This window comes from Conger conger, chromosome 16 (genome assembly GCF_963514075.1).
Source record: "Conger conger chromosome 16, fConCon1.1, whole genome shotgun sequence".
NCBI lineage: Eukaryota > Metazoa > Chordata > Actinopteri > Anguilliformes > Congridae > Conger > Conger conger.
The window spans coordinates 38,465,664-38,492,336 of NC_083775.1; the positions used below are offsets into that span (position 1 = coordinate 38,465,664).

Sequence of the window (26,673 nt, forward strand, 5' to 3'; positions counted from 1 at the left end):
AGTTTGGGACCAGCTACACTGAACGCCCTGTCACCCATAGAACGGAGATGTGCAGTGGGGGTGAGCAGGAGGTGGGTATTGGTGGAGCGTAGGGTGCGGGGGGGATGCACCTGTAGCTGTTGAATGAGGTGTGTTTGTTTGCATTGGAGGGAATACCTTCCGGACAATAGATCTCCAGGGTCAAGGTTGGGCAGCCCTGCTCTATAGTAGACATTGATTAGTTGGTTGAACAACGTCTATATGTGTGGTAATAATGCAGATATTGAGTGTATTTAGCTTTGTGAACAGCGAACGACCATTAACATGGGAGCGAAAGTGAAGCGCTGATGGCTCGCCCGCCTGGCGCCCGCGTGACGCTTTTCGTGTATTCCCGGCCTCCTGCACGAAAGCGAGAGTGCGCGCGGACGGGGACGCAGTTGTACCGACCGTGAGATAATCCCAATCAGAACAGGAGTATACGATGTCTGTTTTACCGAGTTTGACGAAATTCATATTAATTGGTTCCGCGGTAACGATATTATTAATATGTTACTTTTACACGGAAACTGGACAAAAGGTATTACCACCTTTTTACAGGTACGTTTTTTTTTATGCTGGACTTCAGAAAAAACTTCCATGAGTCTGAAGCAACCGATTTAATCTGAGTGATTTATAAAACAAATAATAGAATCCAAACAGCGAAATATTTTACTTGGACGTTTTAGTAGTGTGCATTGTAGGCAATAATTCAGACCGCGATATTTCCAGATATTCCAGCGAGCACAATTTTGAGTTTGGGACAGGAATACTTGTGCTTATGACGTGAATTTAAAATGGGAAGCCATTTGGTGCAAGTAATTTCAGTATCTGAAAATGTTTTTCGTATGTATAGGCCTACTTCAATATATATCGGAATGGGTCCAGAAGTATGAAACTTTAAATATGGGCTCTTTATCAAGAATTCCTATTGTAATTAGTTAACATAAAATTATTGATATCAAGAAGAACTATTTTGACTCGTTAAAATTCAATTCTCAATATCAGGAATAGACATGTAAATAAAATATTAATTATCTTTTGCATAGATTGGAAGATGTCCATTTTCAGTGTTTCCCAAAGCCTACCTACAGTAACCTATACATTTCCGTGTGTCCTACTCACATTAAGATTATAAACTCCTAAAAAAAAAAGACATTTGTGTTTGGTTGATCATATCTCTGTTGTCTTTAAAAAAACCCTGTTTTTTCATGATTAAAAATGCTTTACTTGTCTATAAACACTTAATATTTCATTATATGATATGTTTACTTATATAAGCAGATAATCATAAGAGAATACATTCAAAAGTTAAATTTTTAAATTAAAAACTTGTAAGCTCATTGGGGCGGGGGGTGCATTGTTTTGTTATTTAAATATGTTGGTATGTAGTGGTGTTCATGAACACATTTTCATTTACATTTTAGTCATTTGGCAGACGCTTTTAATCCGAAGCGACTTACAAGTGCATTGGTTCTTCCACAGGTTAAAGCATCAAATCCATAACTAGTAAAATACACATGAAGGGCTGTTCTAAACAAAAATACAGTCATCGTAACTGCTATAAATATATATATATATATATATATATATATATATTTTTTTTTTTTTTTTTTTTTGGGCCGGGGGTGTTAGACAAGTGGGATATCGGAAAGGCGGGGGGGAGGATCAGGAGGGAAGACTAAGGTATAGTTTGAAAAGGTGTGTTTTTAGTCTGTGTCGAAATAGGGGGTGGGATTCTGCTGTCCTGACAGTGGTAGGCAAGTCAGGAATAGACATGTAAATAAAATATTAATTATCTTTTGCATAGATTGGAAGATGTCCATTTTCAGTGTTTCCCAAAGCCTACCTACAGTAACCTATACATTTCCGTGTGTCCTACTCACATTAAGTGTTGGGCGTGTCTCTACCTTCGCTGGTGGTGATGGTATGAGCCGACCTTGGCCTGGATGTTGGGCGTGTCTCTACCTTCGCTGGTGGTAATGGTATGAGCCGACCTTGGCCTGGATGTTGGGGTTGTCTCTACCTTCGCTGGTGGTAATGGTATGAGCCGACCTTGGCCTGGATGTTGGGGTTGTCTCTACCTTCGCTGGTGGTAATGGTATGAGTCGACCTTGGCCTGGATGTTGGGCGTGTCTCTACCTTCGCTGGTGGTAATGGTATGAGCCGACCTTGGCCTGGATGTTGGGCGTGTCTCTACCTTCGCTGGTGGTAATGGTATGAGCCGACCTTGGCCTGGATGTTGGGCGTGTCTCTACCTTCGCTGGTGGTAATGGTATGAGCCGACCTTGGCCTGGATGTTGGGCGTGTCTCTACCTTCGCTGGTGGTGATGGTATGAGCCGACCTTGGCCTGGATGTTGGGCGTGTCTCTACCTTCGCTGGTGGTGATGGTATGAGCCGCTACCTCTGGTTGAACGATTGCAGACAATAGAATATCCCGGTCCAATTCCAGGGTTTCCGATTCCAAGTCGGATATTCTGCTCTCTGTAGCATAAAGAAATAAAATCATAATTAAACATGCATTTAAAATCAGACATTTCACTTTTTTAAAATATTTTTTTTATATGAAAATAATTCTTTAAGAAATAAGACGGACCCGATAATAATAATAAATTAATCATAACTCGCTTTCTCTTCTGTGTTAAATCAGCCCCAGAATCGGTCTTGAAATAAGTGTTTGTGGCTTCTGTGACCACTTCTACTCGACTTTCAAGACCTTCAAAATAAAAAAACCCAGCTCAGAAAATGTCATAAAAATGGATATTCACAATACTTTTTGAATAGTGTCATACTCAGCACCTTCGTCGTCCTCTGAAGCGTGAACCTGTGCCGCTATCACTATCGTAGGACGTTCCCAAAAAAGCTTCACGTTGTTATTTTAAATAATGTTTTATTATTTAAACAAGTTTAAACATAGCCCGTTAATTTAAAAGGACAGTTTGCATGCATGTATGCACCACCCATGTACAATGGCCATGTCCATACTGATTGTTTTTGGTAACTATATGATCCAGTACACTTACTGTAGACAGGTTACTAATACCAAGATCTTTTTAAGCCTTTAAACTGTTTCTGTTACCTAGAGACTTTAATTTAATTATGCTTGTTTAAACATCTGTGGTTCAGAGCGGGGAGGGCCTCGTGCCTTGGATACATTGAGTGAAAGATGTTGCTGACTAAAAAATCTTTTGTTGTAAACAGAACATTTTAAAGCAATGGCCATTGACAAACAGACTGATTATTTGTAAACAAGGGACACCAGGGTAAATTACTTACATTTTGCTTTATTAGTTCTGCATATCAGCCTAAATTTTTGGACACTGATGGTCAAGGAGTTTATGATTCAGGAAATGTATGTAATGTATCTCCTTTTTGCAACTCTCAGTATTTCATTGCAGAATAAAAACAAAATGTTAAATTATGAAAACAAACTAAATTAAGTTAGTATTGTATATGGTACACTTTTCCACCTTCATTTATGTCTCTCTGTTGCTCACATCTGGAGTTATATCGCCTCACCATATAACTGTAAAAATGGGAAAATTATTAGTTAGTAACTTCTGAAACTATCACAAAAGAACAGATCTTTGAACAGATATGATGGCACGTCATTTGAGATAATCATAGTTACTGACAATACAAAATAAAAAGTGTTAAATCGACTATTACAGAGACTTATGTAATACTTATACTGAACTCGTATTTTTATGTTATAGTTTTACATTTTACTGTGTGCTGTGTAGTTATGCTGTCTAATTGATAGGCTAAACAGACATCAAACTGTAGGGTGTATCCACACACTGCAACAGTGCCTACAGGATTTGCCACCAGTTGTACACTGTTAAAGTAGTGTTTTGAAACCCCAAAAGGGTACCAAAAAAAAGTTCAGGGTCCTTGAGTCAGATAAAATTCCTCCACAGCGATGTGAACGACTGAAGTTAAATTAAAGGAAGCATTTGGTCGCACTTATTGCTGCCAATGGTGCCGAAACCAGTTAATAAGTTTAACGGGGGAATTACTTTTTCACAGGAGTGATCTGGGTGTATGATAACTATTTGGATTAGATAAATAAGATTGTGATTTAAAAAATGTGTTTTGTGTTCACTCAGGCTCCCTTTGTCTATTATTACATTTTGTCTAAAGATCTGAAACCATTCAGTGTGACAACTATGGAATAATAGAGATAATCAGGAAGCAGGTAATTCATTTTTCACAGGGGTGATCAGGGTCTTCTGTGACAAATATTCAATAATTGAGAAAATTGGGATGGGTTATATACTTTCACAGCTCTGCATGTGCAAACAAAGTGGTGCTCTGAGGAATACCAGGACAGTGGCTGGCAAATAATTCAAGTTTCTGCCTGGCGTTATGTTAATGCAAATCCTTTTTTTTTTTTTTGTGCAGGACCTACAATCCCATGCCTAATGTCACTCGTCAGCAAAAATCATGTAGCTGTCCCAAGTCCGGGTTTGATTTAAAAAAATTTGTGAAGAAGGATAAATACAGTGAAATTGTTAAACGGAGAGCTGAAGAGTATGAAAAGGACCACCTCAGGTGAGGTCACACTTGGATGAACACTGGATGGAGTGGATGGAGTGAAATGAAACACAAATTAAAAGTTATGTGGAAATGGTGCGGGTTTGGAAAATTGGAATTAGACCAGTTTCCACTGTTTTAGTTCTAGTTATTGTAAAATGCTATCGCAAGCCTATCCATGCAGTGAAAGCCCCACTTCAACGAAACATCTGCAAATCATGGATGTAGTTGATTGTATGTGCACTTGATTGCTTTCTGTTTTTTCAACAGAAAAAGGACAATACTAGATGAGCTTCTGTTGGCCCCACCAAATTCCCCTCTGCAATATCCAATCCAAGGATTCATTGTCAGTCCTCTCAAAAAGGGCATAATTCCAGGTATTGTAGCCTATTATTTTAGCCTAATCTTTTAGCCAGCAGATGAGTAATGTCATTTTATTAGAAAATATTAAATATTGAAGGATATTGTTCTGTATTATTTAATTGGAATATAGGATATACAAGATCAAAACAAGAGGGAACTTTCAAAATGCATCTTTTGACAATTTAGACTTTAAGAGCTGAGAATTTCATCAGAATGCAGCCAAGGCTGACCCCCTTGTAAATCGGTACAAGCGTTTGCTGATCCCGTCCAGTGGCTTACTCGAAAGTGGAATGGCTGGAGGGGCTGGCTTTGGTCTCCTTCATTGGGTGCAGCCACTGGAGCAGGACATGATTCGAATAGAGGACAATGTGTTTCCCCAGGAGGGAGTCCCAGAGAGTCAGCAGCGACCATTTTATGACGAGACACTCCTTCTCAATGGTACTCTCCCTGGGGCTGAGCTACCAGCTGATGGAGAGTACTGGTCGCTCTTCCCCCTCCACCTCCTGGGACAATCCCTCTCCCAGTCCTCTACTCGAGGCATTGGTCTGCAGGAGGAGAGGTTTACAGTCAGTCGGGATAATCAAAAGAGGATGGCCACACAAGCACGCTTTAAATGCCACCAGGCACTGCTCCGTCCACTGGACCCGATCTGCTCCGTCCACTGGACCGGATCTGTGGCTCCCTTTCAAGTGAGATCAGTCAAGGGGCTAGCGGGACTAGAATAATCCAGAATGAGCCGGCAATAGTAATTTGCTCGCCCCAGGAATGATCTCACATGTGTTTTGGACTTGGGTTGGGGACATGCTGAAATAACCGTAGGTCACAGGAGCTGGTTGGTGCTTTGCATGGCAGCCAGTCACTGTTGGTGTGTGAGTGTGTGTATGAACGGGTGAATGAGAAGCATCAATAGGACAGCGCTTTGGATGAAGGCGCTATATAAATGCCAACCATTTACCATTTTCCATTTTATCGGCCAGGCGACTGATCTGTCCCTGTCCCAAGAGGAACCCCTGGCATCGTACTTCCCTCCATCCAATTGCAAACATCCCTGGACTGCCCCCTTCACAGCGTCCTCAGGACAGCTCGCAGATGCTGCAGATGCTACATATGCTGTTGCCAGTCAATACTGTGGATGATAATGTCATCCAGATATGCAGCGGCGTAGGTAGCATGCAGTCTTAACGACCTGTTCATCAGATGCTGGAAGGTCGCTGGAGCACCATATAACCCGAACTACGGCATAATGAATCGTGGAAAACACAGATTTTTCCTTGGACTCTGGAGACAAGGGAATCTGGCAGTAGCCCTTCGTTAAATCCAGTGTCGGAAAAAATGAGCAGTGCCCAACCGATCCAGCAGTTCATCTGCGTTTACCCATCGGGCTTGGGAAGAAGCATGAATCCCTATGCGATTCCTCGATTACCTCCTTCTCCAGCATCTTGCCCAGTTCTTCCTGAACTACTTTTTTTTGTGCTCAGGCAATCGGTACTGGTGACTTCCAATTACAGTGCCCAGAGCGGTGTGTATGTGTTGTTCTATAACAGGGCTGCCAAAACCTGTTCCTGGAGATCTACCATCCTGTAGGTTTTCACTTCAACCCTAATTTGGCACACCTGATTCTACTAATACCTACTAAGTAGCTCAATGAGATCTGAAGCTTTGGCTTTGTTAGTGTTGAAGTGAAAACCCGACAAATGCAGAAAGGAGGAGGCAGGAATGGGGTCAGAAACAAGACACAAGGAGCGAACAAAGAGCACTGGAGGGACTGGAGAGGAGAAAATTACTCAGGAGACACAGGGAGCTGACAGTCTCATGGGGAAGACAAAGACTCAGCATAAAACAAGGGGAGTGGGGACTACTAATTATCTCCATAGAGTAGACCTTTTGGTAAACATCCCAACATAAAATAAAGTGGATTCAAAGGCAAATCAATATTCAGAATGGCTGTTATCTCCCTTTTATATTCTCCCAATATTTCTGCAGTTTTGGACAGTCCCAAAACATGTGTGTATGATCCCCAATCATTCCACATCCTCTCCAGCATAATGGCGAGGAACCGCCAGCAAACCCTGACAACACCTGAGAGGTTCTAAAATACATCACCTTAACTTTCCATTCAAACTCTCTCCACATAGGACTATTTGTGGTCTTTTGGCTACTTAAGTGGCTTTCCTCCCATTCTTCATCCTCTATTATCACATTAGCTTCCCACTCATATTTTTCTTTAATATGAAAGGTATCTCCTGAATCATCTTCTTATAATGTCTTAAGATATTAGATATATATTTTCTTTCCTTCAAATTTCTTTCAAAATATTTCAAAAATTACCGTTCCATACCCGTTTGAGGTCCCCTTGCTTCCCACTTCCCATCATGACATAATGCCTTATTTGAAAATAACGAAACAGGTCTTTTTAAGGCAACCCAAAACACTGAAAAGGCATAAAACATTTATTGTGGTAGAATTACCACTGAGTTTGGCTGTATTTTGCAGAGCTGAAATTCCAACAGCTTGCTTCCCCTGTTTCCCATCTCATAATAAGTACGACTAGTAAATCTAAGGGCCCCTTCAGCTTTTTACGTCAACAATTCATCTAGTTTTTGTCTACAATTTTCCTTGTCATTAAACTGTTTATGTTTTCTTTGTAATGTTTTAATTTCATTTGTTTTTCAAGTCGTTGTTTCTTTAAAGCTGATGACAATGAAATAATTTTACCTCTCATTACAGATTTTGCTGCATCCCATAAAATTGATGGTGAAACACTCCTTATAAACACTCCTTATACACATTCTTATAAAGATCAAAATAACATTTCAGTTCTCGACCTATGCTCTCCTGGACCCCCGACCTGAAAGTAAAATCTTTCTGCCTGTGGTGATGGAAACGGCACGCATCTATAAGTCCAAATTCTTTTATCAATGCAATCAATGATCTAGATTTTTTGGAGATGGGACCACTATCTGCAGGGAGTTTGTCTAATTTTGAGTTTATTACACAGTTAAAATCTCCTGCCATAACAATAATTCATTTAGCATTACCAGCCAAAAGTGAAGCTATGTGTTTAAAGAAATTAGGGAAGTCCTCATTTGGTGCATATATATCATATATATAAGTTAGATATATTCCTCCAATTGACCCCATGACCATGACATATCCTACCCTCGTCATCTGCTATTTACTTTTCTTTGGCAGAAAATACAGATTTATAAATAAAATAAATAAAATGGCCACTCCTCTCTTCTTTTCTTTAAAACAGGAAGCACTACATACCTGGTCCACCCATTCCCTTTTCAGTTCCCTGTGTTCAGTTACTGATTAGTGGGTTTCTTGAATACATGCTGTGGAGCATTGCATTGGGGGGGGGGGGGGGGGGTTGGATACTGTAGGACACTGTCAGGATACAGTGGACTGGGTGCCTTGAGATGGGTCTAGGGACTTAAAAGAAGCTTACACTACACAGCAGCAGGATATAGCCCGGCTACAGTTTGTATATACCTGAAAAGACCATCATTCACTTTTATTAGAATGATAGCATTGTGTGGAGGACAAAAGGAACTGCCCATGGTCCAAAGCACCCTGCCCTCATCTGTGAAACCTAGTGGTGGGGGGAGTGGATTGGGCATGTACTTGTCTTCATTGATGATGTAACTGCTGATAGCAGAAGCAAAATTAATTCTGAAACATACAGAATCATCTTAGCTGAATGCAAAGGACATGCGACAGGTACTAGAAGTTCTGGTTACAGGCATAACCATGGTTACACCCCTCATACCCTCAGGTCCATTCCTTGACAATATTAACACACCACGCAACCCCTGTCAAGTACTGCAAAATTTATGCTGACCATCTACTATTTCTTCCTGTAGTAATGCTGTAATTCGTACAAAGATCATCTAATATGGATCTGTATACCCTATTCTTCATTTTTTCTATAAAATTTGTGTCGTATGTTATCCTAAAAAAAAAGGTTTGTGGTCTCCATGCAGGGGGTGACGGATGTAATTACAATTATATTAATATTAATATTTATTTTATATTTATTGACAGAGTATAATGTTTGACAGCATTTTTTAAGGAGATTGTCCTCAGAATTTTGTTAAATAATTACTGTTTTTATTGTACAATTTGTGTTACAGGTTTAAGTGTACATACTTTACAAACACAAAATGACCAGGTTAGTGGAAATAAATTCACTTCAGCTCACACTTCACTTGAAATCTGGTGGTGGGACAGACTTCTGCTTGGTGGACAGTTTGTAAATGGGATGCATTGTCGTCTCTTGTTTCTTCTTGGCAGGATGTGACTGCGAGGGGCAGAACCGAAGGACATGGGACCACAGTAAACGTTAGTAATGTTTACTTATTCAGTCCAAAAACTAGGGATGACAGTAATGGTTAGTAATGTTTACTTATTCAGTATGAAACCCAGGGACCACAGTAATGATTAGTTATGTACTGTTCAGGAGACCCAAATGCAGACCAGGGGATATTCAGAAATCATTGTTTATTCAGTCCAATAGCAAAAGTCAGGTAATCAGAGAACACAGTGCCAAATCGAGTTGAAAAAGAATAGTGAGTAAACAGCACAAGGTCAAAATTCCAGAGTTGCCGAAAGGCAACAGGGCAAAGCAAGGCCGAATGTAGATCAAAAACCAAAACAATAAATGCAAACAAATCAAAGGCGCTAGGCAAACTCGGAAAACAGTCAAAGTCTCAAGAATGTCTAAGAAACAGGCTTACAAGTAATCAGCTAATCAGCTGAGTATGTAGATTAACGTTCTGACAAAGAATACAACTGAGACCAGGGTTTAAATACACAGAGGGATGAGACAAACTTGGCAGGGCAAGGGAGTGAGGATGAGCTAACAAATAAACATCAGGTGAGAAACATGACCGGGTAATTAATACAATGACAAGGGAGGCACAAAATGTGGACTGGATTCACAACGACCCACCTGTAATACAAACGGCTCCAGAATAGGGAGTAGACAATTGCACAGAGTTAAGGTAGTGATGGGGGAGAGCAGGTGCAAATATTTCGCTGAATCAAGGCAAGCAATATTGAAGTAGAGGTAGAATTAGTCACGTTATTAAATTACAAATAATTAGTACTGTACAAATTCTATGTTAGGTGGGATTATTACAGTGCATCCGGAAAGTATTCACAGCGCTTCACTTTTCCCACATTTTGTTATGTTACAGCCTTATTCCAAAATGGAATAAATTCATTTTTTTCCTTGAAATTCTACACACAACACCCCATAATGACACCATGAAAGAAATTTTTGCTAATTTATTAAAAATAAAAAACTAAGAAATCACATGTACCTAAGTATGTGCCTTTCTAAATCATGTCCAATCAACTGAATTTACCACAGGTGGACTCCAATTAAGCTATAGAAACATATCAGGGTTGATCAGTGGAAACAGGATGCACCTGAGCCAAATTTTGAGCTTCATGGCAAAGGCTGTGAATACTTAGGTACATGTGATTTCTTAGTTTTTTATTTTTAATAAATTTGCAAAAATTTCAAAAAAACTTCTTTCATGTTGTCATTATGGTGTGTTGTGTGTAGAATTTTGAGGAAAAAAACGAATTTATTCCATTTTGCAATAAGGCTGTAACATAACAAAATGTGGGAAAAGTGAAGCGCTGTGAATACTTTCCGGATGCACTGTCTACAAACATGAAATGAAATAGAGAGAAAGCAGGAAGTAAGACAAGCAAGACTGAGAAGGAATTGTGGGAAACCAGAAAATTCTGAAACCACCTGAATATTGAATCACGAAGACGGGTAAGTGATTCGGGCTCTGAACAACATAAAACCACAGACATCACAGGGGAAGACGAGTGCAAAGACTAATGAATGTAAACAGAAAACCAGACATGAATATCCATCCATCCATCCATTATCTGAACCCACTTATCCTGAACAGGTTTGCAGGGTGGCTGGAGCCCATCCCAGCATACATTGCGCAAAAGGCAGGAATACACCCTGGACAGATCGCCAGTCCATTGCAGGGCACACACACCATTCACTCACACACTCATACCTATGGACAATTTATGCTCTCCAATCAGCCTAACCTGCATGTCTTTGGACTGTGGGAGGAAACCAGAGTACCCAGAGGAAACCCATGCAGACACAGGGAGAACATGCAAACTCTGCTCAGAGGGGGATTCGAACCCAGGACCTCCTTGCTGTGAGGCGGCAGTGCTACCCACTGCACTATCCATGCCGCCCAGACATGAATATGAAAAATAATAAATTCACAAAAACACAGAGTAACTAACAGACAGAAATCAGGATCATAACATTTAGTCCTTAGCGTTTCGTGACCACCGTAGTTCTGTTTTCTGTTCATTCATTTGTTTCACCTTTGTCTCCCTTCCTGACTGTCATGCACACCTGATCCTTGTTTCCCTTGTTATATGTTCTATTTAAACCTGTCTGTTCTGTCTACTCGTTGCAGGATTGTAATGTGCTCCTGCTATTCTCTCCAGCGTTTATTCTGTCTGATTTTCCTGTGGTCTGACCTGTTCCATATACATCTAACATCTAACGGCCTTTTGGATTCTCCTTTTGGTCTGTTTGACTCCCTGTTCTTGGACTTTGTTTGGATTTCCTTTCTGTTTACCTGCCTGTCTGGACCTTGTTATCAAACTTTTGCTTGTGACCTTTTTGCTTTTTGATTTCCTTTCCTGCGCCTGTCTGCCTCGTTATCGAACCCTTGCTTGGATTATCGATTACGAACGGTTTTGCCTTCTACATTTATTTTTTGCCAACCTGTTTTACCTGGCCAAATTTTATTGGGTATTCGCTATTGGGTCCACTGCTCTGAAGCTGCACAACTTTCTCAATGTAACGGTCTAGCGATCTAGCTGGCAATTCAATTGAAATTCTTGTGTGAATAATAAGTATTCATTAACGTTAATTTATTTAGTAAGTCTAATTTTCACTGTATCTGTGATAAGAGAATTGGCCTGGTTTATTTATTTATTTTTACATTGGCTGCAGTAGCTGTACATCAGTGACAAATGGTAACATAAAGTTAACACTATTTCGTGATAGGCCAGTTCCTCCCTGGTTCCTCCCCCTTGGATCAGTAAAACTACTGCCTGCTGATATTTTCCCCACTTCTCTCTTGCGCATGTCAAGAGACTGGCATCTGAAAGGGAAGATGTGACCTGTTGTAAACACACAGTCATGTGCTTCAAACAAGCTATGGTACAGAGCTAACTTTAGATATAAATGATCCAGGATTAAAAAGTTATTCGTAAGGACGGAGGATGCGGTCACGATTTTGTGCACATTTTATGTAACAAATTGTGATGTGTTGCTTAAGAGTATAGTGCAATAGGAAAATGTGGGTGTTTAAAGAGGCAAGTGTGATGGCAACAAGGATAGTGGTTCTGATAGGAACGGGAAGGCGGCTCAGAGAAAAGTGTTCCTCGCACATTGTTTTAGATAAACGGTTTCAGTTTTTAATTGACGTTAAGAGGATTTAATAGAGATTTACCTGCATAGCAGAGTGCAAAACTGTAGTAGTTGTGCTTCAGGTGAAAGTCTTCAATATCCTGCAAATCGCAATGTAGTAAGGGGACTGTTTAAACGAAATCACTTCCTGGTTACGTCACGCCCACTTCCGAGTATGAATAATGAGTAACAGATAGTTGAATGGGTTTACTCGTATACGGAAACGGATACGAGTAATGCACTACTCGCTCACCCCTAGTATTTTCTCTGTTGGGTGACGTTTTTGTGCCACTTGATTGGCTGCTGTCAGAAACCTGGCAGGGTGCACATTTTAGTGCCCCTGGCCAACAGGCATTCTATTCCCACCCACTGCCTTTACTAGGACAGCGACCAGTGGCAGCACTCATCTTCCACCCTCCTTTCCTGTCCCGCCCTCCTCAGAGAAAAGGAGATAGTGAAAAAACAACAGAAGAATAAAATAACTGGATTTGCAAGTCCTTCCATCAGCACACTATTTTAATATTTTGTGTAGCCTAAAAGGTAACTGTAAAGTCGATGATGTAAAACGTAGTTCAAATACAAACATGACAAGAGCAATGTGCTTAAAGGCGGGATAGAAAACCAATGCCTTATGAGTGGACATCTCCTTTTTAAAACTATCCAAAATAAAAAAAGTGAAGATTGCTACAGCTGCATTGCAAGCATTTCTGGCTTCATGCTGCTCCCCTATAAACTGAGTAAATTTACTATGTGTATTTGTAAATATTAACTAGCGATGCCGTTTAGTTATTGAATTCTTTTAAAATGCACCATACTGTGTGTATTTCCTTGGCTAGCTAGCCAGACAGTTATTTAGTTTACTCCTTAGCCTGCAGGATACTGCATGTGGATGCAAACTTCTAAAAACAAGAGGGCGGTCTTGGACTTGTACCAAAGATTAAAATATAAGCAGGGGTCGTTAATATTTCTGGGAAATTCACGCTCAAAATACTTTTACTTCAAGCCAATAAGGTGGCTACTATTTCAACATGTTGCTGTGGTTGCATATGTTGGTTATGTTCTGCTCAAAATAGAGAAGCTTGCCAGATGAGTAAGTTTGGTTTTGATTCTTTTTTATCTTTGTTAAATTAAAGGTTTTAGGCATAGATTGGTTTCTTATTTGCAATTTCTTATTCGTAATTCCCGGTCCACCTTACATTGTCACACCAGTGTTGTAACTGCCTGTTCGCAGTTTCAGAAAAGTTTTTAAATGCCATAATTGTCTTGGACCCCACACTACACAAATAACACAATTTAGCAAACATAGCCAGCTTCTCTATTTTGTAATGGTGATAGCCAATATAGGGAAATATTATAGCCAATTGAGAGTTTTTTGTTTACAAACCACCATTTCAGGATGTCACATAACATTAGCAAACTACCAACACATTAAGAGAGCTGGCTAATATCTCAATGTAATGTTAATGTACTTCACAAAACCTGCCAGGGACCAGAACAAAAACCCAGTAGCGAGACCACAGGAGTAAGCTTTCAAATCTTTATTTTCTTGGCAGCCGAATAACCAGGCAAGGGTCGATAACCAGTAATCCGTAATAACAGAGGTCAGGCAGTTCATAAACGATAGTCAAGGTAATGGGTCGGAACACCAGCAAACAGATATGTCAGGGATAATCCAATACGAAGTCGAAGTCACAGGCAAAGGGTCGATAACAAACAAGCAAGCCAAACAAAAACAGAATCCAGAAACAAAAGACAATAAGCCAAACACGGTCAAAAAATTATGGGTCGAAGCAGAACAGAAGGATAAATCAAGAGGCAGAAGTCTGAGACAAAACAGGTAATAATGGAAATCAATCTGAAATCGGGACACGTAACTAGTGTTAGGCAGCGAACTGCGCAAACAGGGGTTTTCATACACCAGTAACGAGAGGGAAATGACAACCAGGTGTGGGAAACAATCAGGAAGTGAGAGACAGGTGAAACAAATGACAGGGAATGAATGAACTGACATACAGGCTAGGGTGTGCACAGAGGGTAAAAATAAACAGAAACACTAAGGATGAAAACAGAAAACACAGAACCTGACAAAAACCATTCACCAGAATGCATTTTTAAATGCAAATAGCTTTATTTACCCAGGTATGGTATGATGTAACATCATTACTTCCTCATGAACATCATGAACTACTTCCTCATTTGAGGGAACAGGTCTGTGTATTATCTTTGTGAGAACAATTTGATGGTTTGTGATTCTTTTTTTTGCCCGTTTATACATCTTTATTTTGTTGTATATCTGTTGGCCAGAGTTGTAGATTGTATGGTGCCCCACCCAGGAAAATGACCACCAGCCGCCACTGATCATTATCCTACCTCAGCTTGAGCCTTGCGCATACAGTGACATATATAGACACACACACGCATGCATGCACACACACACACACACAGTACACAGCTCTCTCATTTGTGTTCATTTAAAAAAATTAAAAAAACTCCCTTGTAGACTATTATTAATACCAAAACTGACATTTGAAATTCAATGACAACGCAGTTAGTGCTGCTGATAAAGCCGGGCAGACTTATACGGCTCAGCCAAAACTGTTCCTTGTAGAATTGTAAAATTGTAAAATTCACGCACGTACTGTGGCACCCCAGTGCCTCTGGCAGAGTGGGATAGGCATCAGAGCCGCCTTCAGCAGCACGGTCAGAGACCCTTCCCGCAGCGCAGGCTACTGGGGAAGCTAATTGAGGGCAAGTATTTCCCTAATTACCTGCTAACAGCCTGAGCAAGCAGCAACAGGTCAGCTGCAATCTGTTAATTGAGAAGGCCCAATGCTGAGTGCTCTGAAACAGAGGAAAACTGGCGAAGAGAGGAGACACAGGAGAAGAAGCAGCTCTCCACTACCTCTGGACGAAACTGAGCTAAAAACCCGGGGCATGAGTAATCTGCTGAAGAGTGTGTGTGAAATAATTATTGGAGTGAAGATTATGTGAACCGAATATTTGAATTTACTGGCATTGAAGATTGTGTGGACAGGGTGAATTCAAGTACAGCAGAAGATTCATATCATAGATTGTTTGGCAGTCTAAAGGACAGTGGAGGAAGAGCTGGAGACCAAGCCTGGACTAGGGCTAAAAGAAGGCCAGAGAGCCTGGCCTAGACACCCCACATTAACTCTCACCCTCTCTCCTCTGCTCTCTCTCTCTAGGCTGAGCGAAGCTAATAAGGATTTATGTTGCATTAATCCCTCACCTACACAAATCTGCCTTTCTTTGAATTTTATGCTTGACTGTGGCTCTCCTTATTTCAATTATTGGTCTGACCTCCCCTCCACCTAAGCCAGCGGCTTTAACCAGATTTAAAAGTTTAACCAGATTTAATAGAGATTTACCTGCATAACTGAGTGCAAAATTGTAATAGTTGTGCTTCAGGTGAAAGTCTTGGCTTTACAATGCACTTTACTGCAAATCGCGATGTAGTATGGGGGACTGTTTAAACCACTTCCAAGTTATGTCACACCCACTTCTGAGTATGAGAACAGATCTGGATAATTTAGTTGGAAACAAAACAAAACAGATGATCAAATAGGCCCTGTGCCCAGTTGCATAAAACACCTTAAGTGTAATTTCCCCTTAAGGTTTCTCTCTTTCTCCAACATCACACAGCGAGAGGTTGAGGACATCATCAATACGATGAAATCCTCCACCTGCGCCCTGGACCCCGTTCCCACCGCTCTGGTTAAATCAAGCATTTGTGCCATAAGTCCCCTGATCACCAAAACCATAAACCTTTCCCTCCAGTCTGGCCACGTTCCCTCTGTTCTAAAAACTGCCATCATTACACCCCTCCTCAAAAAACCCACCTTGGACTCAGCAGTCCTTGCCAATTACAGACCAATTTCCAACCTCCCTTTCCTTTCCAAGGTCCTGGAAAAAGTGGTAGCTGCACAGCTCCAGGACCATCTCCAACTCCATAACATTGCAGAGAAGTTCCAGTCTGGCTTCCGCACCGCCCATAGCACTGAAACAGCACTAGTCAGGGTCACTAATGACCTGTTGATGGCGGCTGATGCTGGCTCCCCTTCACTCCTCATCCTGCTTGACCTAACCGCAGCATTTGACACCATTGACCATCACATCCTCCTTAACCGGCTACACTCCATCGGCCTCTCTGACTTTGCTCTGAATTGGTTCAAATCATACCTCTCCGACAGAACCGAGTACGTCTCTTTGGGAGGGAAAAAATCCCGGTCCCATCCTGTCACCTGTGGTGTCCCCCAAGGATCCGTCCTCGGCCCCGTCCTCTTCACCCTCTACCTGCTCCCCCTCGGCCGTGTCATCAGCCAGTATGGAATTTCCTTCCATTGCTATGCTGATGACACACAACTGTACCTTAAGACTGACTCACCCCCCTCTGCAGCTCCGCCGTCACCATCTCCATCATCCACACTCACTACCTGCCTGGAGGAGATAAAGGCGTGGATGAAATCTAACTTCCTACAACTCAACAGCTCCAAAACCGAGGCCATCCTAATTGGCACCCCCCATCAGATTCATTCATCCTCCATTACCAGCATCTCTTTCTCCGGTCAAGTCCTTCCCCTCTCATCCATAGTCACCAACCTGGGTGTGAAAATTGACCCCCACCTAAACTTTGAGGCCCACATTAAACACCTGTGCAAAACCTCCTTTTTCCACCTCAGGAACATTGCTAAACTCCGTCCCACACTCACCCTCCCAGATGCAGAAAAACTTGTCCACGCCTTTGTCTCCTCCAGGCTGGATTACTGTAACGCACTTCTCATCGGGATCCCTAGCAAGAGCCTCCTGAGGCTCCAATATATCCAGAACAGCGCTGCTAGGATCCTGATGAGAGTGCGTAAGTACGACCACATCACACCGATCCTCCACTCACTTCACTGGCTCCCCATCACCTCCCGGACTGAATACAAAATATCCCTTCTGACCCATCAGTGCATCTATGGAAATGCCCCCCCCTATCTCAAAGAACTACTTACCCCAGAACCCTCCACTCGAAACCTTCGCTCTGCCAACACCAACCGCCTCCGTCCTCACAAGACCAAGCTCTGCACCATGGGCGACCGAGCCTTCTGCTCGGCTGCTCCCCGCCTGTGGAATGCCCTCCCTGATTACCTGAGAGCACCGCAGACCACTGATGCTTTTAAAAGAGGGCTAAAAACCTACCTCTTTACTAAAGCCTTTTCTTAGTTTTTATTTTTTATACATGCCATTGGGTGTTTTATTCCCTGTTCTTACCCTGTAGCACTTTGAGATTTGGTCTCCAAATGTAAAGTGCACTATAAATAAAATGCATTATTATTATTATTATTACGTTTCCCTTACATTTAAGAGAATTGCACAACAAACCCTTAAGTGTCTCTTAAGGCTTTCCTGAAGTGAAATGTTGGAAACCCTCAAAAACACCCTTAAGTATTGCATTTTCCCTTAAGTAATCCGTGAATATAGATTTGCACGTAAACCTATTTACGAGATCGCGAACAATCTGGATCACTCGATCACCTAATATACAGTGTACGGTACTGTGCAAAAGTTTTAGGCAGGTGTGAAAAAATCATGTAAAATAAGAATGCTTTCAAAAATAAAATAGTATACAATTTTAACATGGCCTTGTATACTCAAAACGAACATACTGTGCAGTGTACACAACTGCTGCTCCAGTGCAGAGAATCTGCGGGTTCAAACACTGTGTCGCAGCAGTCAAGCACTGTGACACTGCAAAAGTGTGAATGAATACTCCCACCCACCTACAAATCAAAATATGATTGGCTAATTAGTCTAATAGCTGAAAGTCAGACCCCTGTTAATTTTGATAGCAGAGGGATTCAATCAGGATTCTAAAGGCCTTCGAGGAGGTGTCTGGATTTAATTTTTCACATGAAGACAGCAAAGAAAAAAAGCTGCATTGAGAGTCCGTATTTCAACCTGTATTATGTGCCCCTAGCATCAAGGCCCACGGCTGCCTCCTGCTTGCAGCCAAAGGTGGACACCTGTGTACAAGCCATGGATACAGTCTTCTGAATCACGTTTAAAAAAAAAAAAATTTTTTACGTTCTTTCTTCTCCTTCAATCCAAACTGTTCAAGCCTGGTTAGTGCAGCATCATAGATACCAAAAGTCCAAAAGTGAGATGCCTGACGTGTACCTGACGGATTTTTATTGTCAGGTATTTCTCGGAATCCTCCCTCACCTGACTGCAGGGAATAACTGAACTGGTTTGTTACAGCATGGATTCAGAACACTTTACCCAACTGAGAATCGGAAGGTTCATAACTTGAGGAAAACCGGTAAGTCACTTGTTTTGTGTAACTGTGGACTCCTGACTCTACGTGCAGGTGACACTGAGTGTGAGCAGTGGGGTCCTGGCAGTGGAAAGTCTTCAGGAAAAGGGCAAAGTGAAGGGGCAGGGTGAGAAGGTGCTCTCCATTTCTGCCTCCAGCCTGCAGTCTCTCAATGACCTGCTGGGTCGGGTCTCCTACAGAAGCACTGTGTACAGCATCAAGTCTGGAGACCTGGGTAAGCCACTCTCTTGAGCACTGTCCCTTTTCTCTCATTACTTGCTTTATGGCATGTAATGAGCTCTGAAATCACAGGGTTAGATATTTCCACATTATATGCCAAAAAACTTTGGAGTATACCATTTGCAGTTGGACCAATGCACTGGGTTTGCAACCAATGATTAAGCAGAACACATGTTTAAGTATCAACCTTATTTCTTGAGATTAATATTTTTGTTTTTTCCATGTGTTTCCTTTACCAGTACACTTCACGTTTGGGCGGCACAAGGCCATCTTCCCTGTGGCGATCCGGCAGCCTAAAGTACCAGTTCTGTATGACCTTGGAGAGGGTGAGTCTGCTGAACTTTTAATCAAATGTATTTGTAGAAATCTACTGGCCAGCTGGCAGCTCAATATTCTTTCTGTAGTTGGTGGTCTTGGAATGAGAACTTGCACCATCACATTGTTTCTGCGGATAGTTGTATTGGAATGAGAACGTGCACCATCACATTCTTTCTGTGGCTGGTTGTATTGGAAGGAGAACTTGTACCATCACGTTCTTTCTGTGGTTAGTTGTATTAGAATGTGAACTTGCACCATCACATTGTTTCTGTGGTTGTTTGTATTGGAATGAGAACGTGCACCATCACATTGTTTCTGTGGTTGGTTGTATTGGGATGAGAACTTGCACCATCACATTCTTTCTGTGGTTAGTTGTATTAGAATGTGAACTTGCACCATCACATTGTTTCTGTGGTTGTTTGTATTGGAATGAGAACGTGCACCATCACATTGTTTCTGTGGTAGGTTTTATTGGGATGAGAACTTCACCATCACATCATTAGCACACATCAGTTTGGGGCAAGTTGTCTCAATTATTTTGGGGTAAGTTGTCACAGCTTTTCCCCAATATAAATTGTGCAAAAATCAGCACAGCACTTTGTTGTACCTCGCTCTGGATAAGAGCGTCTGCCAAATGCCAATAATGTAATGTAATGTAATATACAGTGGTTCTTTTTTTTGCATGTTTGTCACACTTAAATGTTTCAGATCATCAAACAAATTTAAATATTAGTCGAAGACAACACAAGTAAACACAAAATGCAGTTTTTAAATGAAGGTTTTTATTATTAAGGGAGAAAAAAAATCCTAACCTACATGGCCCTGTGTGAGAAAGTGATTGCCCCCCCTATTAAAACATAACTTAACTGTGGTTTATCAAACCTGAGTTCAATTTCTCTAGCCACACCCAGGCCTGATTACTGCCACACCTGTTCTCAATCAAGAAATCACTTAAATAGGACCTGCCTGACAAAGTGAAGTAGACCAAATGATCCTCAAAAGCTAGACATCATGCCGAGATCTAAAGAAATTCAGGAACAAATGAGAAAGACAGTAATTGAGATCTATCAGTCTGGAAAAGGTTATAAAGCCATTTCTAAAGCTTTGGGACTCCAGCGAACCACAGTGAGAGTCATTATCCACAAATGGCGAAAACATGGAACAGTGGTGAACCTTCCCAGGAATGGCCGGCCGACCAAAATTACCCCAAGAGCGCAGCGACGACTCATCCAAGAGGTCACAAAAGACCCCACAACAACATCCAAAGAACTGCAGGCCTCACTTGCCTTAGTTAAGGTCAGTGTTCATGACTCCACCATAAGAAAGCGACTGGGCAAAAATGGCCTGCATGGCAGAGTTCCAAGACGAAAACCACTGCTGAGCAAAAAGAACATTAAGGATCGTCTCAATTTTGCCAGAAAACATCTTGATGTTCCCCAAGACTTTTGGGAAAATACTCTGTGGTTGAACTTTTTGGAAGGTGTGTGTCCCATTACATCAGGCGTAAAAGTAACACCGCATTTCAGAAAAAGAACATCATACCAACAGTAAAATATGGTGGTGGTAGTGTGATGGTCTGGGGCTGTTTTGCTGCTTCAGGACCTGGAAGACTTGCTGTGATAAATAGAACCATGAATTCTGCTGTCTACCAAAAAATCCTGAAGGAGAATGTCCGGCCATCTGTTTGTGACCTCAAGCTGAAACGAACTTGGGTTCTGCAGCAGGACAATGATCCAAAACACACCAGCAAGTCCACCTCTGAATGGCTGAAGAAAAACAAAATGAAGACTTTGGAGTGGCCTAGTCAAAGTCCGGACCTGAATCCTATTGAGATGCTGTGGCATGACCTTAAAAAGGCGGTTCATGCTCGAAAACCCAATGTGGCTGAATTACAACAATTCTGCAAAGATGAGGGGGCCAAAATTCCTCCACAGCGCTGTAAGTTATCGCAAACGCTTGATTGCATTTGTTGCTGCTAAGGGTGGCCCAACCAGTTATTACGTTTAGGGGGCAATCACTTTTTCACACAGGGCCATGCAGGTTTGGATTTTTTTTCTCCCTTAATGTAGCGGGTACAAATATGTGCTGCGGCTTTAAGGCTCACATAAACGCGCCGGAGAATTTAAAAAAAGGAGAGAGATGGTATGAGCAGTGTGGACGGAGCGGCAACAGTGTTTGAGCTCCACTGCTGTGCTAAATTTAACAGTTTTAATGTGTAGTTATTATCGAGTCGTCATAGAAAGTGACACGGTTGAAATCAGTAACGCAGCTACGTTTGTGTTTTCGTTTTCTTTGATAGTGCGAGCGCCGAAGTCGGGCTACATTAAACTAAAGTTAACTTTTGCTATTAGCTGGGGCTACATGGCGATGCACAGATAGGCTACACAGATGAAGACGGCTGGAAGAGCATTCAAGTGTGAGCCTAGTGCAGTTATTTAGATCGTCTAGGTCACTAAGAGCGATACCTTAACTTTTCTCTCAAAGATTTTGTTTTGGAAGAGCAAGCCTGAACGTCGTCAATATCGGGAAGTGTAAAGTGTTAGCTAAACGTTATGCTCACCCCTTCCCCACTCCGTATGTGAACGTTGAGGGAAAAGGAGCTAGCCTATTCATTTTTACTGTTTGCTGTTCGCTACCCTGCGCAGAAGAGAAACGTGCGGCGTGAGTGCAACGAGTTTCTTTGGAAGTTTACCCGGCCAGCCATCGGACATCCTGGACGTGCGATCTCGGCTGTTGTATGGGTAGTCACTGCACCACACTTTAACACACTGTGATCCACAAATACACAGGCGTCGTGCGCAGCCGAACCGAACTGTCTGTGAACTGAACGAACTAGCTAACGCTGCATTGTGCGCCCACACACACTCAAACGTTAACAGCACCCACTGAACTGAACTGAACTGAACTGTACAGCAACGGTGCTGGTACACTAACACACATACACTGGAGTGAAACGGTCTGCTCATCCAGACCGATAGAGCAGATGCTGAGTAACTGTTTAATGTGAAAGTAAGAAGGGTACTGGAATTTCTGCTGAATGTAATTCGTTTAGGGAAACACTGTTTTTTTGTTACAATTCTATGGAATGTGAAATGCCTGTTTTGAGGTAATCTGTATTTTCAGTTAGGTTTCCGGCCTGGTTAAAGGGAGCCATTTCAGTCGTTATAAGAGCTCGTTCAATGATAATGTTACATGTATAAGGGTAAGGGTATGGTTCATTAAGCGTCACTTCAAGCATCCAAGGTTTGATGGTGAGTTAAAACAGATTTATGCATCTTGATATGTCATTCATGGGATTTGTTGCTAATGACTAGTGTGTCACCGGAATCTTACCATCTTGAATTTCTTGACCCAAGAGGATGTTAACCATTTTGTATTTGAATAATTTTCTGTAAGCTCTGTGTTTATTCTTGAGTAAACATTAGAGGGAACAACAGCTATAATTGTCCATTTAATTTACTTACCTGGGGGTAGGGGCGCCTCACCTGTTTAGCTAGACCTGGGGAAAGTAGGGGTGGTGTCAGGTCAGTTTAGCACTTACCTCGCACACACTGCACACACCCTTCAGACGATCATCTACTGAAGCCCACTTTACCCCGTCTAAGAAGCTGCCGTTAGCCCAAGCTGCTAAACAGTAAACAACTTGCTCACTCACCTGAACATTGAGGCTATAGGTATTGGGTGTGGGGGACCTAGATCCTGTCCCACTCAGTCCTCCCCAGACTAAGGACTGTGTAACCCCTACAAGGCGGCGGTAATAATTCCGACCGTTACATTAATAATAAAAACCTTCATTTAAAAACTGCATTTTGTGTTTACTTGTGTTGTCTAATATTTAAATTTGTTTGATCTGAAACATTTAAGTGTGACAAACATGCAAAAAATAAATAAATAAATAAAAATTAAAAAAATCAGGAAGGGGGCAAACACTTTTTCACACCACTGTATATATATATATATATATATGGGTCAATTGCATGACATGTCCATTCTCATACCCAACACTTTTATGACATAAGTAAAATCAAATTCAAATAAAAACTATTGTGAGTATTGAAAATGTAACTATTACTCTTCAAAATGTCATTGTCAAACTCAACTATCGGCAGCAACACGCCAAATGCAAAAATGCTTAAAATGCTTCCCATCTGCTGAATTCCTTATTAGTTTATTAGTTCGTTTTTTAAATTAGTTTTTTTTTCTTTTTTTTTGGGGGGGGGTTAGACAAGGATAGGGATAACAGAAAGGAGGGGCGGGGGAAATCAGGAGGGAGGACTAAGGTAGAGTTTGAAAAGGTGGGTTTTGAGTATGCGTCGAAATAGGGGGAGGGATTCTGCTGTCCTGACAGTGGTAGGCAAGTCATTCCACCACTGAGGAACCAGAACGGAAAACAGGCGTGAACGTGCAGCTCAACCGCCAGGTGCACGTAGAGAGGGAACCATAAGGTGACCAGAGCTGGCAGACCGGAGTGGTCTAGCTGGGGAGTAGGGAGTGATCAAAGATTGTATGTAAGGTGGGGCAGTCCCCTTAGCAGCCTGAAATGCCAACACTAGGGCCTTGAAACGGATGCGTGCAGCGATAGGAGGCCAATGAGAAGCGGGGTGACATGAGCCAACCTGGGCTGACTGGTGATCAGGCGGGCTGCAGCATTCTGGACCAGCTGGAGGGGCTTGATGGCACATGCTGGGAGACCGGCTAGGAGGGAGTTGCAGTAATCCAGGCGGGAAATGACGAGCGCCTGGACTAGGAGCTGGGTTGCTTTCTCCGTCAGGAGATGACGGATACGGCGTATATTATACAGAAAGAACCTGCAGGTTCTGGCAGTGGAGGATACTTGTGGAGCCAGGGTGAGGCAGTTATCAAGAGTCACCCCAAGATTCTTTGCCGTACGGGAGGAGGAAACTACAAAGTCCTCAACAGTCAGTGAGATGTAGATTGACGGAGAGGACTTAGCAGGGATGTAGAGAAGCTCAGTTTTGGCAAGGTTGAGCTTCAGGTGGTGGGAAGTCATCCACGCAGAGATATCAGCCAAGCAGAGATCTGTGTGGTGACTTGGGTGTCGGGGGGGAAGGAAATAAAGAGTTGGGTGTCATCAGCGTAAGAATGATAAGAAAAGCCATGGGAAGAGATAACAGAACCAAGAGATATGGTGTATAGCGAGAAGAGGAGAGGCCCAAGAACTGAGCCCTGCGGGACTCCAGTTTGTAGGGGGGTGAGTCGGAGACTGAGCCCCTCCAAGTCACCTGGTAGGAGCGACCAGAGAGGTAGGAGGAAAACCAAGCGAGTGCAGACGCTGTGACACCCATCCCAGACAGCGATGAGAGCAGAATCTCATGGTTGACTGTATTGAAGGCGGCCGACAGGTCGAGGAAGATGAGGACAGAGGAGAGGGATTTGGCTTTAGCAGAGTGGAGTGCCTCAGTGACCGCGAGCAGGGCGGTCTCAGTGGAGTGGCCACTCTTGAAGCCAGACTGGTTGGGGTCATGGAGATTGTTCTGGAGAAAATAAGTGGACAGTTGGGAGCAGACCGCCTGTTCCAGAGTTTTAGCGAGAAAGGGAAGAAGAGAGACAAGGTAGTTGTTCAGGGCAGAGGGGTCAAGAGTAGGTTTTTTGAGGAGGGGAGTGACTCTGGCCCTCTTCAGGGAAGAAGGCATGGTGCCGGAAGAGAGGGAGGTGTTGATTAGAGAGGAGAGAAAAAGGAGAATGTCATCGGATATAGATTGTAGGAGGGGAGAGGGGATGGGGTCAAGAGGACAGGTGGTCCGGCGGTGGGATGTAAGGAGTTTCAATGTGTTGGCGTCAGAGAGGGGAGAAAAGGAGGCTAGGGAGTTGGGGAAGGTAGGAGGATCAGCAGGGGGAGAGGGTTGTGAGAAGGAATTGCGAATGGCATCAACCTTCTTTTCAAAGAAGGAGATAAAGTCATCAGGTGTGAGTGATGAGGGGACAACACACAAGAGCGATGTACAACAAAGTGCATACGCATAACCACGGATAAGTGCGCTGAAAGACCCTAGAGGGAAGCACAATTTAAATTGCTAACAGTACAACAAAGATAAGGATGAGGGCTTATGTGATTATCAATGTTTTTTTTTAAATATAAAACCGTACCATGCAAATACATGGCGTGTAACGCAGGTAAGCTGGGGCTGACCCTTTAACTACTTGGAAAGCTAGCACCAATGTTTTGAATTTCATGTGAGCCATGACAGGCAGCCAGTGGTATGGTGCCAATTATGTGGAATATACTTCTACAAAAGGTCTCATGAAATATTTTCTAGTAATTGAGATCCCTGAGAACACATGAGTCCAGTACAGTCCATAGTCTAAAAGTTCATTAAGAATTAAGAATTAAGAAGAAGAAACAAGAATTTCTTCAGTGAGAAAAAGGAATGTTATGTAACACATATTCTTCAGTTAAGCTTATGAAAGGCATCTGGATGTGATGGGACAGCTATTTGTGGAGAGCTCCGAGAGTGCTACGGTGAAGGTACTCTTCTGGATCGGATGATAATTTAGTCTACAGTGTTTAGCGATTTAGTCTGGTCCCAGCAGTGCGGTTTTAGTCCCTCCAGCTGTGGAAGGGTGTCATCTTAGCATTTAAATGCCTGAAAGGTCCTAATGGCTTTATCATGATGGTCATGTGACATGATCTCCATTATGTTTGTGGGAGGTCACTTCTGGAACATCTCCAAGGTCGCAGTTTCCCTTAGCGGTACTACGTAGCACTACCAAGGAAATGAAAATGACAAGGGACTAAACAGTGGCGAGGGCTTAGCCATTTTGAGAGTTGCTTTTATTGAGGCATAGCAGAATGGGTCAGGCTATTAGTAGGCATGCATTTTAAGGTTCTACTGCGGTCAGTGAACCTGGGTAACCCGCTACGCACTCTTTACTCAGGTGGGTGTGCAGAATTAAGGTAGGAATAATATTGAGCCAGACTTTGTTTGCAGTGTGCGTCAGGTTGGGAATCGTGGTTGTTGCTACTTCCTATGCTACTTCCTATGAACGTAGAAGTAGCCTCATGGTTGGTAGCTACAATCTGAATCCAAAAGGTAATCAGAGATGTCTCAACTGTCATCTGATAATGTCCTGGCATCGCCAGACAGCTCTTGTGGAAGTCAAATGAGTCAGATTCAGGTCTGATGTGGTCACACAGGTTTGGCACTGACCTTTTGCCTTTACCTCTGGACCTACAGTTACCACGATTGTTGTAAACATGGCGTTTGGTAATTGTGTCCATTTGTGGATGACTGTTAGCCCCTTTTGTTTTGTTACAATGCAAAGGGTGCTCTTGGGAGGCATGGGAACCAAGGGTTTCCTGCTTGTGGGCTTTATGTATTAGTTTCTATTTAAGAATAGAAACTAATACAATTTAAAAGTAAAATCAATCAAATACAAATTCTACAA

At 42.2% G+C, this 26,673-nt stretch overlaps 1 protein-coding gene across 1 annotated transcript in view; it reads left to right on the plus strand.

Moving 5' to 3' along the window:
- Nucleotides 1-326: 326 nt before the first annotated feature.
- LOC133114205 (beta-1,4 N-acetylgalactosaminyltransferase 2-like) overlaps nucleotides 327-26,673 on the plus strand; it is a 50,876-nt gene continuing 24,529 nt past the window's right edge. Inside the window, exons 1-6 of the mRNA XM_061223374.1 lie at nucleotides 327-427; nucleotides 4,421-4,570; nucleotides 4,823-4,929; nucleotides 9,052-9,089; nucleotides 18,763-18,943; nucleotides 19,188-19,274. Of these exons, the coding sequence (XP_061079358.1) occupies nucleotides 327-427; nucleotides 4,421-4,570; nucleotides 4,823-4,929; nucleotides 9,052-9,089; nucleotides 18,763-18,943; nucleotides 19,188-19,274 (664 nt within the window). The remainder of the gene's footprint in view (nucleotides 428-4,420; nucleotides 4,571-4,822; nucleotides 4,930-9,051; nucleotides 9,090-18,762; nucleotides 18,944-19,187; nucleotides 19,275-26,673) is intronic.